Source organism: Polypterus senegalus, chromosome 12, assembly GCF_016835505.1.
Source record: "Polypterus senegalus isolate Bchr_013 chromosome 12, ASM1683550v1, whole genome shotgun sequence".
NCBI lineage: Eukaryota > Metazoa > Chordata > Cladistia > Polypteriformes > Polypteridae > Polypterus > Polypterus senegalus.
The window spans coordinates 9,796,297-9,808,445 of NC_053165.1; the positions used below are offsets into that span (position 1 = coordinate 9,796,297).

Consider the following 12,149-nt stretch of genomic DNA (forward strand, 5'->3'; position numbering starts at 1 on the left):
AGGTGCTCGCTAAAGGAATTGGGAGTGTGTAGTGCTCTGGGGGGGCGTGATATCAAGAATGGCACGGTGTGGAAAGCATTGAGGAGATTTCCAATTCACACTAGAAGCTTTCAAATTGGGGCTATGATTTCATGTAAAATTTACAAAAAAAAAAAAACCAATTTAACTTTCATTGTTGTATTTTTAAACAAATAGTTATATCAATGACATTTATTTTACAATGACCTTTCATATAGAAATAGCAATGTTTCTTTTATAGACATAGGATATATATACAGTACACTTGTTTTTTGTGAAGTGAGTTTCCTCCGCAGGGTGTCTGGGCTTTCCCTTAAAGACAGGGTGAGAAGCTCAGTCATCCGGGAGAGGCTCAGAGTAGAGCCGCTGCTCCTCCGCATCGAGACGAGTCAGATGAGGTGGCTTGGGCATCTGATCAGGATGCCTCCTAGACGCCTCCCTGGTGAGGTGTTCCAGGCACGTCCAACCGGGAGAAGACCCCGGGGAAGACCCAGGACACGCTGGAGGGACTATGTCTCCCGGCTGGCCTGGGAATGCCTTGGGATTCTCCCGGAAGAGCTAGAAGAAGTGGTCAGGGAGAGGGAAGTCTGGGCCTCTCTGCTCAAGCTGCTGCCCCCACGACCCAATCTCGGATAAGCGGAAGAGGATGGATGGACTTGTTTTATTTAAAGATAGTATTTTTGCATTGTACTCATAAGCAAGAAAAAAAAAGAATAAAACATGACTGAAACTTAACTAATTCTCCCTGCATGGAGTTTGCATGTTCTCCATCTGTCCGCATGGATTTTCTCCAGGTGCTCCAGTTGCCTCCCACAGTCCAAGACACGTTAAGTGGGGCTGGATATATATGTGGATGTTCATCTTGAGATGGGCTAGGCCTCAGCTTCCCTGTGGTCCTGCTCAGGATAAATTGGATTTAGAAAATGGATGGATGGACGATTTATTTTGTTTAACAAAGTATGTTAATAACTGTAGAAGCTATTGACATACAAGTAGACTTTCATTAGGACATGTTAATAGACCGTTAAATACTTCACTGTTTAGAACAGAAAGTTATACACTTCAAATTGATCTTTAAGTTTTAATGTTTGCATCTGAATAGCTAATTGGAGACTAGTGATTTTAAAAGAAGTACAAGCTACTCTCTCTAGCTGCATCCTGTCTGTGACAAAAAACTGTCTAATGTACAAAATGGTCACTGCTTTCTGTTACACCCTCAACTTCTTCAGCTGTGGCAGAACAAACACGTTTTCTTGGCAACAAGAAGACCGACCACTCATGTCAAACACAAAATGCATTGTTTTCTTGGCAACAAGAAGAAAGACCACTCATGTCAAACACAAAATGCATTGAAACATACCGACTGCTTCAACAATATATCACCATTGTCTAAGCCACTGTATCTCATCCAGTATACCGAGGAGACACTTCATTTGCTACTTGTGGAGGATATTTAGGTGTGCTAAAATGATACAAGGTTTATGGCCGTTATGCCAGTAAATGAATACTAACAGTTTAGACATTGCAAGAAACGTTTTATGAAGATATTTGCCTTTTAGATATTTTCTATAAAACTAGAGACATGTTTAAAATTAGAACTGTCCGTTAGAGTTATCAGATTACTTAAAGCCTGTCAATTAGCTATATTGTACCAATATCTAATTTGCACATTGATGGTTTTGACTGGATACACATCAATAGAAAGATCATCTCCTTAGAGCCATTGGCACTCATGCTGTGCTGTTGTTGTCCACTTTACCACATGTATCAATAAATGCATTCTGACTAAATTGCTAGACATAGACTAAAGCTCATTTTTCCACAATAACATTTGAAAAAAAGAGGCCTGGTAAGGATCATTAAAGCAACGCTAATGCACCAAGCTTTAGAGTCTAGAACTCCCAACTCAAATTAAATAATGGATCATTGAAACTCATCCCCACTCTCAGTCATCAGTATACCATTACACATAATCACAAAACTCAAAAGCCAGTCTGCCTAAACCCATTAATGTGACAATATGTTTTAGACATCACTATGACCAAAATCAATGTCACTTATTAATGAACTATTAAAGAAATACAGCAATGTTTACTAGGAGTACAAACTGTTTTTAATCCTAAATTATAATAAATCACTTAGATTAAGCACTTTGAAATTACAATCACATGAATACAGTTGCTAGCATGAAAAAGATTGCATTCTTCCATACATATTTCAGTTGTCAGCAACCATTAACAAGATGAAGTAAGGATGTAAAAATGGCTGCAGAACATTTGAGAAAAGGGACCAGACTACAATTATAAAAGCAACACACCAAATCCCTCAGTCCGTGTTCATTAGGCTGGTTTATACTTTACCCACTTCTCACAGTTCACAAGGACATGGCAACAGCGATACAACAATCAGCCACAGCATTAAAACATCAGACAGATGAAGAGAAGAACACTGATGGTTTCATTGCAGTGTCACCTGTCCAGCAGTGAAATACATTAGGCAGTAAGTAAACTGTTCTTGAAGTGGATGTATTGGAAGCAGAAAAAAAATGGGCAAGCATAAGGATATGAGCGACTGACAAGGGCCACATTGTGATGGCTTGATGACTGGGTGACAGATTTGTCTAAACAGCAGGTCTTGTGGGATGTTCCTAGTATGGAGTGGTCTGTACCTACCAAAAACGGTCTAAGGATGTAAACCAGTGAACCAGCAACAGGGCCATGGGTGCCCAAGGCTCAGTGGTGTGCAGGGGGAGCGAAGGCTAACCCGTCTGGTCTGATCCCATGCAGCTATCGTAGCACAAATGGCTGAAAGGAAACGTACACAATATGAGGCAGGCGGTTTTAAGGTGGTGGTCGGTGCTAGAGATTTCAAATGGCCAAACATACCTCTTACTGAAATGTGAAAAGCTGACACCTACATGCCCACTGGGGAGGCGTGGAAAAGTCTACACGGACAATGAACACCAGGATTTGAATCCAAGTCCCTGAGACAGTGTGTGACCACATCAACAGGGAGCTATCAAACCTACTGTAAAGCACACAAGATATTTCTTGCTTCCATTCACCCATTTTATGAACCAGCCCTTTTTAGTTATACTGACATAGGAAGCCTGCCTTGGCTGTACAGGGCACAATGCCCTTCCATCACATGGAACAAATTTAACATCATAAATTAACATACTGTACATAAGATTTAGATGTAGAAGGAAACAGGAGCATCTAAAGAAAATAGGACTATACATAACATTATGCTTACTGCTTTGCATGCAGGCTGTTAAGCAGAGTTTTTGTTTTTTCTTCCCCCCACACCAGGTAAAAACATGTTGCTGGTTGGCATGCTTGGACCCACAAATCCATGTGAAGAAGTGTCTGTGAAACATTTAGGAAGCAATCAATACACAGTCAGCTATGTTGTGAAGGAAAAGGGAGTCTATATCCTGGCTGTCAGGTGGGGAGATGAAGACGTTCCCGGATCTCCATTTCACATTACTGTTGTTCCATAACCACTGAGCAGGAACCGAAGTCCTAAATACTGAGCTCAGAAAGTCTACAGTCAATTAAAAACAAGAGGACTTTTGCACATGCCTAAATGGGAACAGATTCTTTAGTATGAATATTTGCCTGCTAATAAATATTTTAAAGTGTTAATTTTAACTTTTCCATAAAGTTCTCAGCTTCGACATCTTGGTGACCTTACAAACTGGGACGTGAACTGGAATGGGCTGCAGATTCTGCCGTGGTTTGCTTGTTTTGTTTTTACTACTGATTGTTCTTTGTTACATTTGGATTTTATTTATCTGCCAATGTCCAATGCAGATGTTCTAAGGTTTTAATTTCATTTTGTCATCTCATTTGATTCAGCATGTCTCAGTTTTGCCATCTGCCTTATTGCCGAATGCCAATGTTTACAAAGCAATAAAAAGTCAAGTAATTTTTTTTCTCCTTTTGTTTAAAAAAATAGAACAACTACAGTCAGCTTCACCCTTACTGTTAGACTTAGTCTCAGAATACCAGTTGGCATTACATTGCCTGACACCCCTTTCCTAATGCGGTGCCAGTTGTTTTGACCTGTCCCAAACCAAGAGCATGTGGCATTGGCTTACATTTACTCTGCTTGGCTGGTTAATCTTTAAAATCCCTCCACCAGTTCTGGTAGTTTGGGGATGTTTAAAAATGTATTGTCCACTACCTCTGCTTTGGTGAGTTTCATCTGTCCTTTTCGAACATGTGAGGGGCACAAGTTCCTTATACAGTAAATTAAAACACTCTACCATTGTATCCAAATTGACTGATTGGAAGGGAAAAGAGTAGCCCCATCAACACATCAGGGAGACAGGTTTACATAAAAATAGGTAGACTGAATGACTTACCCACTTCCGACTTGATACAGCCTGTGGGGCCCCCCCTTCACATCCTTTGTTTTGGGTCAAAGGAAAAGGCCATTCAAAAATTGTACTGCAAAAATAAACACAGCAGACAAAATGAATGGGGCAGAACCCAGAAGGTTCTTGTTTTAGGGTGAATAATGCAGTTAGTGTGTTGGTGTGGCAAAGGCAGTAAACTTGAAACTCCAGGGTTTGCCAACATCAGTCCTGCCCACGCCTCACTACGTAACTCGGAGTAAGCCACTTACCAGGCCTGAGTGTAATCTGTAAACAGTTATTACATATCTGAGACAATTTTGAATAAAGTCATCAGCTGAATGTAAATAATAAAGGAATAAAATGAGTACAACAAGGGACACCATGTGCATAACATTTTCTGCTTCTAGGAATGAAAAACATGATATGAATTGACAAGGATAAAACTGCAAGTGAATAAAACAGATCCATGAAAGCTCAATAGCTAATCATATTTTCTTAATTAGTCTTCATGTAGTATTGAGTCTTTGACCAAAAGCACTATATTGAACTTTTCTCAGACTTCCCCACTGTCCATTTTAAAGACCTAAGGAGCACATGCTTCTAATGGCTGTCAGCTCATATCCACTGTGCAGGACAGCTAACCCTTTTTTAATTCTTTTTTCCAAAGCCAGTGCAAATTTGTCATCTCCTGTTCTAGCTAATGGAAGAAGACATGACTGGAATGGTTTGTCTACATTCCCTTTAGACGGTGTTGCCTGCATAAAGCAATGTGAGTGGTTTGAAAAACAGTCTGAAGTTCACATATTCCCCCATTTGTCCTTTTGCACATCACAAAATGAGCATGGTTGGTTAGCTAGCAACATTAATATGACATTGTGAGTGTTCAATTAACTTAACCAATATAACATGGTGTTAGGTGGAAAAACAAAGTTGACACTGATTAAGTATTCAAATTTGTTCAGCAAAGAAAGAGCGCATAAATTAAAGTCAACTGTGACAGGTAAGTTTTTAATAAATGTAAAAAAATAACATTGTATTTTACTCAAACTTTTGTTGTGGGTGATTTTTACATTTAACTAGAAAAGGGAAAGTTTGAAGCATAAGATAATTAGGGATAAGAATACCTGAGGTTTAATGATGATCAGTATTCAGACGTTAGAATGCAGAAAGCAACTGAAAAGAGTGGAGAAGTTTAAATATCTAGGATCCATGATAGCCCAAGATGGAGAATTAGAGGCAGTGATGACCCACAGAATGCCATGTGCAAGGAACAATCTGAAGATGTGGGCAAAGATTAAATGTGAGATCTTCAAGACAGCAGTGAGACCAGCAATGATGTATGGAGTACAGTAAAGGGAGCGCTGGAGATGTAGATGGATGTGTGTAGCTACAAAAAGTCGGTGAGATCTATGAACATGCAAGAAAGTAGACTGAAGTGATACGGACAACGGAGAAGGGAGACAAAAGAGTGATGGGAATGGGGAAGAGAAATTCAGGAAGGCTGAATTGGAGGGACATGAACAAAGTACAGTATAAGGAGATTTGAAGGAAAGTGGCATGACTGGCGAGGTGCAGGACCAAGCTGTTTGGAGAAGGTTGACCAAGCACATTGACTCCACATAGAAGTCGGAAAAGATGAAGAAGGTAATAGTTTCATTTCTGGCAAGTTTTTTACCATCCAAAGCAGTGGGGGCTCTGTCACAAATTAGCATGCACTTTTAATATTTTAAGGTAAAATGCACAGACTTAGAATGTTACTCACTCTTATTCAAGTGATTTTAATCCAAGAAATGGGTTACTCATGACATTCATTATAGAGTTCTTTCATTTTGTCTAACAAGCAATAATGGGGCTTTAATGACATTGCCTTGCTTGTTAATTTTGATTTTGTAAAATACCCTAAATTAAGAAATCTGCCATGGCTTGTGTGTGGGGGGGTGTAATATTTATATATATTATCCTAGGCTTCTATAAATTTTTACCTTCCCCTTGGGGACAAGTGGTCCATCAATCTAAAAATTCTCGGCGCAGTCGCCAGGATGTGTTGCGTGGTGCTGTGGACTGGGGCGTTTCTTGGATATGGTATGGGGGTCTTAATCCCCTTTAAATTTTATAGAATTTATCCGGCGAGAGTCCAGCGAGGAGTTATATACTGTACATATATATGAGCTTTATGTTGCAAAACAGGGGGTTGTGTTTTTTGGGGGTTAGGCAAACTTTGGAAAATCGTTTATTCTCAAGTTGGCTAATGTATTTGTATAGAGATCGGGAGTTTTATCCCGTGAAACGGCGACCCTCCCTCTGCGCCACTGCTGGTGAGCCTGTTCGGCAGAACCAACCTACAGTATCGATTCACGATAGTGAATTTCCCCTTGGGATTAATAAAGTATATCTATCAGCCAATTTGCTTGTGTGAACCCAGTCTGAGCCGATTGCGGGGGAGAACTGGCCGGGGAGAAAATGTAAGGAGCGTAGTAAATCGATGCCATTTTAAAGCAAACGCAACGTGACACCTCTCCAAAACGACCATTCATTTACCCGATGGCTAAATCACTAGAGAAGTAAGCAACCATGCACAGAAAATGCTGCAGTAATTTAGAGAGAAACACTGCGATGAAGTACAATGCTTTTCTTCAGAAAAAAATATGTAACACTCGTTTACTTATATAAAACAGGCTCATTTGTTTTTCGTGCATGTTCATAAGTTTCACTGCACAGTGACAATACGTCTGATCTCATTTACACCCGCACCTTCTCTCCTAAATGCCACGGCACATACTAGCGTCCTGCTCAGGACACACGCAGGCGGCATTGTGAAACCATGGAGACGGCGATCTCCAGGACGCCCGCTAGCCGCCCACTGTGTGTGTGTGTGTATATATGGGCTCCATGGTTACGGGGTGTCCCATTCCAGGCCGGCTGACTCGCTGCGACTTCTGTAGGTAACACTAATTTGTTGATTCGGTGTCCACGATGAGAGATCTTCTCACTACCCAGAATCAAAATTGCTATAAGGAGCTGATCGAAAAGGAAGCCTACACGAGACTCGCGTGGAAAACCAAGTATGGGCCACAGTACTCCCACGAGCGCACTGGCCGGAGGAAAAAATCGGCGAAGTCTCCAAAGTCCCAGCCGGACGCACGATTCTGCCGCCTGTGATGAAGCCACCCGAAAAATCCCGAGTAGAGGCCACTCCACCACAGATGACCCAGGCTGTCCTCGACAGTCCTATCACGCTGATGAGATCAGTCACCCCGGTGACCAAAGATCTAATTTATCAAGGGATCTCCAGAGAAGGTAAAGGACGGCAGCTCTACCTGCAAAGGAGGACTGTGAAAAACCCGGAGGACAAATACGAGCTGCCGCTGCTGTCCTCTTGGGACTACGGCTGGAGACTAGGTGAGACATCGAGAAACGAACGATGAATTTGACTATAGGTCAATCTATGCCGAGCCCCATTCTATGATACTTTACAAGCGAGAGAGAGGTTAGAAGCACGCGCTGATACAGCGCATTGCCGCATCCACCACATGACAAATCAATTTAGGATCCCCAGATTAGGACCCAAGTCACCTATAAAACAATCATCGATCCATCCATCGTGTCCGAATTGCCCGACTTGGTATAGTGGTCACGTGGAATATCTGACTCGACAACCCGGATTTACAGTCTGTGTGAACGCACGTAACCGCAGCATCTACCGTAGGTTACTGGTAAACCGATCATATTCGTTTAGGGAAGAATGGATCAGAAACCAGGACTGGACGGACGCCAGTTCATAGAACAGTTGTTTAGACAGAGAGGGGGCGCACATTAAAAATGATCCTGTGAAGGTCGCGTGATGACTTAACGGCGACAATTGCATTGGGAGATAATGGCTTGGCTCCCAATTCGGTAACAATTGAGTCACATTATTATATTCACCTGCACCAACCTCTCTACGTGATAATCCGCCATCTACAGGTTTAACTTGGCGCTTTGAGCTTGATTTGAAAACCAGACGATTACATTTGTCAGCATTTCCAGTTATTTGAGTGTTGGATTATTGATCAGGCAGTTAAACAGGTAGGCCAGGCAGCAAAGGACCAGTGGTGGGTTGTTAAGTCAACTCGGGAGTTGTACGAGTGACTTTATGTAGCACCTGTTATTTCCACTAAGTTTGAAATAAATTCACAAGTGAGGAATTATTCTGACTGGTTATTGGAATATTAAATTGAGGACAACACATTAAGCGATACGGGCTATTGCGATGCAGCAATAAGAGCCTTAGAATGGATTTGACGTGCTTCAGCTTGAGTCGTGAAGTTACAAAATCAGTTAAGCAGCTCTTTTAGCATTTCAGATTATTATCACGTTTTTCATCGTTTAGGTACGTACATCTCATTATAACCCTCCACTGCTGAGCAATGCGCTGCCCCCGTGCGTTTAAATTGTTTTCATTATGAAAACCACTTTGCATTTGTCAGATTATTAACATAGGGAATTTAACGTTGTGAAACTATGTGTTATGTATTGAAATAAATGTAACAATGATTGGTAGTATTCCCAGGCAGAAGGGGGCGCCAGAGTGGGGTTAAGAGAGATCTTGGACAAGCAGTTTCAGAGAACGTTCTTAGTAAAAGCCTACGGTGCAGTTAACTTCTGGCCTCAGTGTTTGTCATTGAATATCAGCCTCAATTGACCTAACATAGCAAACGTAAGTTCGTCTGTTTATGACTGCAGCGGGAGTTTTTATTCAGTATATTTATATAAAGAAAACCAACCATATTAAACATATACGATCTGCTCCCTATCATCCAGCTACCAATGGGCTTGCAGAACGCTTTGTGCAAACTTTCAAACAAGCTTTGAAGGCATCAAAAGGATCTGCTTTAGTACAGCAAAGACTAGACACGTTTTTACTCTCATATCGCAATACTCCACATGCTACAACACAGGAATCTCCAGCTATGCTTTTTATGGGTCGCAAATTACGTTCACGGCTAGATGTGCTTAAACCAAATGTGGCTTCTACAGTGAGTCAGTCTCAAGATGTTCAGCTGTTGCACAGTAACCGGAAATCCAGACAATTTAATGTGGGTGACCCAGTGCTGGTCGGGATTACCGAAGGGGAGAAAAGTGGACACCTGGAGTGGTAACCTCCCAGTTGGGACCAGTTTCCTACAGTGTAAAAGTTGGGAATGCTGAAGATTGGAAACGGCATGCAGACCAGTTACTACTCAACCGAGCAAATGAAAGTGTTCCACAGGCCACACAGCCAGAAGAGACACCTTCTTCCAACTTGGTAACAATGTCACCAGTAACATTAGAGAATAATACAGTCGATGCAGGGCATAACCCTACGGGAGTAGGCTCAGTCATTCCAGACATGGTTCCTCAAACTAGTGAACCTCAGACATATGCACCTCCAACTTCACCTACAGAGAGCAGTGGCAGACGCTATCCTTTGCGAGTATCTAAGCCTCCAGATCATTTAAATCTTTAAATGTTATAAAGTAGTTGAAACAGTACAATGTATTTATGTAAATAGTTACCTTCAAGCAGAACTGCTCCATTCTGGATATGTGGCAGTGAACTACAGCTTTGTTATAGTAGTTTTGCTCATTTTGACTGTTTAGTCTTTGTGGTTTTATAAATAGGTGGGAGGGAAATGTTATGTATTGAAATAAATGTAACAATGATTGGTAGTATTCCCAGGCAGATGGGGGCGCCAGAGTGGGGTTAAGAGATCTTGGACAAGCAGTTTCAGAGAACGTTCTTAGTAAAAGCCTACGGTGCAGTTAACTTCTGGCCTCAGTGTTTGTCATTGAATATCAGCCTCAATTGACCTAACATAGCAAACTTAGCAGAGTAATTGTGCCCCCTAAATTACGCCCTCGTGTTTTGTCAGAACTACATGTCAGCCACCCGGGTATAGTGAGGATGAAGTCCTTGGCACGCAGTTATGTTTGGTGGCCAGGTATCGACAGCCAGATTGAGCAACAAGTACACAACTGCCAGTCATGTCAGCGTGTTCAAAATCTTCCAAGCCCTGCGCTCCCTCCTCTCTCCTTATAGATTCCTTCTGTTTACATACTCGCGCTGCGTGGCCCTTCTTACCACCAGGGCTTGGAAGATTTTGAACACGCTGACATGACTGGCAGTTGTGTACTTGTTGCTCAATCTGGCTGTCGATACCTGGCCACCAAACATAACTGCGTGCCAAGGACTTCATCCTCACTATACCCGGGTGGCTGACATGTAGTTCTGACAAAACACGAGGGCGTAATTTAGGGGGCACAATTACTCTGCTATTTAGGGCTTGGAAGATTTTGAACACGCTGACATGACTGGCAGTTGTGTACTTGTTGCTCAATCTGGCTGTCGATACCTGGCCACCAAACATAACTGCGTGCCAAGGACTTCATCCTCACTATACCCGGGTGGCTGACATGTAGTTCTGACAAAACACGAGGGCGTAATTTAGGGGGCACAATTACTCTGCTCCCCAGTGCTGGTCCGGGATTACCGAAGGGGAGAAAAGTGGACACCTGGAGTGGTAACCTCCCAGTTGGGACCAGTTTCCTACAGTGTAAAAGTTGGGAATGCTGAAGATTGGAAACGGCATGCAGACCAGTTACTACTCAACCGAGCAAATGAAAGTGTTCCACAGGCCACACAGCCAGAAGAGACACCTTCTTCCAACTTGGTAACAATGTCACCAGTAACATTAGAGAATAATACAGTCGATGCAGGGCATAACCCTACGGAAGTAGGCTCAGTCATTCCAGACATGGTTCCTCAAACTAGTGAACCTCAGACATATGCACCTCCAACTTCACCTACAGAGAGCAGTGGCAGGCGCTATCGCTTTGCGAGTATCTAAGCCTCCAGATCGTTTAAATCTTTAAATGTTATAAAGTAGTTGAAACAGTACAATGTATTTATGTAAATAGTTACCTTCAAGCAGAACTGCTCCATTCTGGATATGTGGCAGTGAACTACAGCTTTGTTATAGTAGTTTTGCTCATTTTGACTGTTTAGTCTTTGTGGTTTTATAAATAGGTGGGAGGGAAATGTTATGTATTGAAATAAATGTAACAATGATTGGTAGTATTCCCAGGCAGAAGGGGGCGCCAGAGTGGGGTTAAGAGAGATCTTGGACAAGCAGTTTCAGAGAACGTTCTTAGTAAAAGCCTACGGTGCAGTTAACTTCTGGCCTCAGTGTTTGTCATTGAATATCAGCCTCAATTGACCTAACATAGCACTATGAATAAAGGAATAACATGAACTCGTATTCTTCGAACCCAAATAAACTTCAAACAACGTTTACGAAAACAATAAAGAAGTAAATGACATATTTACCACCACACGCCGTTTGCAGGGTTGCTCACGCGGCGGGCGCCCTGACGTCGCTCTTTCAAATTCGCGCTCAACTCTGCAGATAGTCTCCCGCCCTCCCCATAATCCTCTGCGCGGAGCATACGTCTCTGTTTCCGGCTTGCCAACAGACAGATTTGGCTATGAATGGTTCATCACGCGAAACATTGCGCATAACTGCACAGTGGATGTTTCGGGGGAAATGCAAATACTGAGTTTGCGTGGTGAGAAAATGTACATGACCTAGCAAGCAGTGGATGTGGCTCCCCTTCACTGTATCCGTGCGCTATCCGAAACACAGACATTGCTGTGTTGTTGATGGGCAGTGTAGTGTAGTTAAGTCAAGTCACTGGACTTTAAACCTGCCTCCGTCCCACCGTAATGGTAATTACAGACATGTGACCCTTAC

At 42.2% G+C, this 12,149-nt stretch overlaps 2 protein-coding genes across 3 annotated transcripts in view; both read left to right on the top strand.

Moving 5' to 3' along the window:
* LOC120540236 (filamin-B) overlaps positions 1–3,949 on the top strand; it is a 194,040-nt gene extending 190,091 nt beyond the window's left edge. For both annotated transcript variants that reach the window (XM_039770799.1, XM_039770801.1), the window contains one exon: positions 3,330–3,949. In XM_039770799.1, the coding sequence (XP_039626733.1) occupies positions 3,330–3,520 (191 nt within the window). In that variant the 3' untranslated portion in view covers positions 3,521–3,949. The remainder of the gene's footprint in view (positions 1–3,329) is intronic.
* A 3,318-nt stretch (positions 3,950–7,267) lies between these two features.
* Positions 7,268–12,149, top strand: part of LOC120541268 (protein ATP6V1FNB) — an 8,287-nt gene continuing 3,405 nt past the window's right edge. The window contains exon 1 of the mRNA XM_039772741.1: positions 7,268–7,780. Within this exon, the coding sequence (XP_039628675.1) occupies positions 7,540–7,780 (241 nt within the window). The 5' untranslated portion in view covers positions 7,268–7,539. The remainder of the gene's footprint in view (positions 7,781–12,149) is intronic.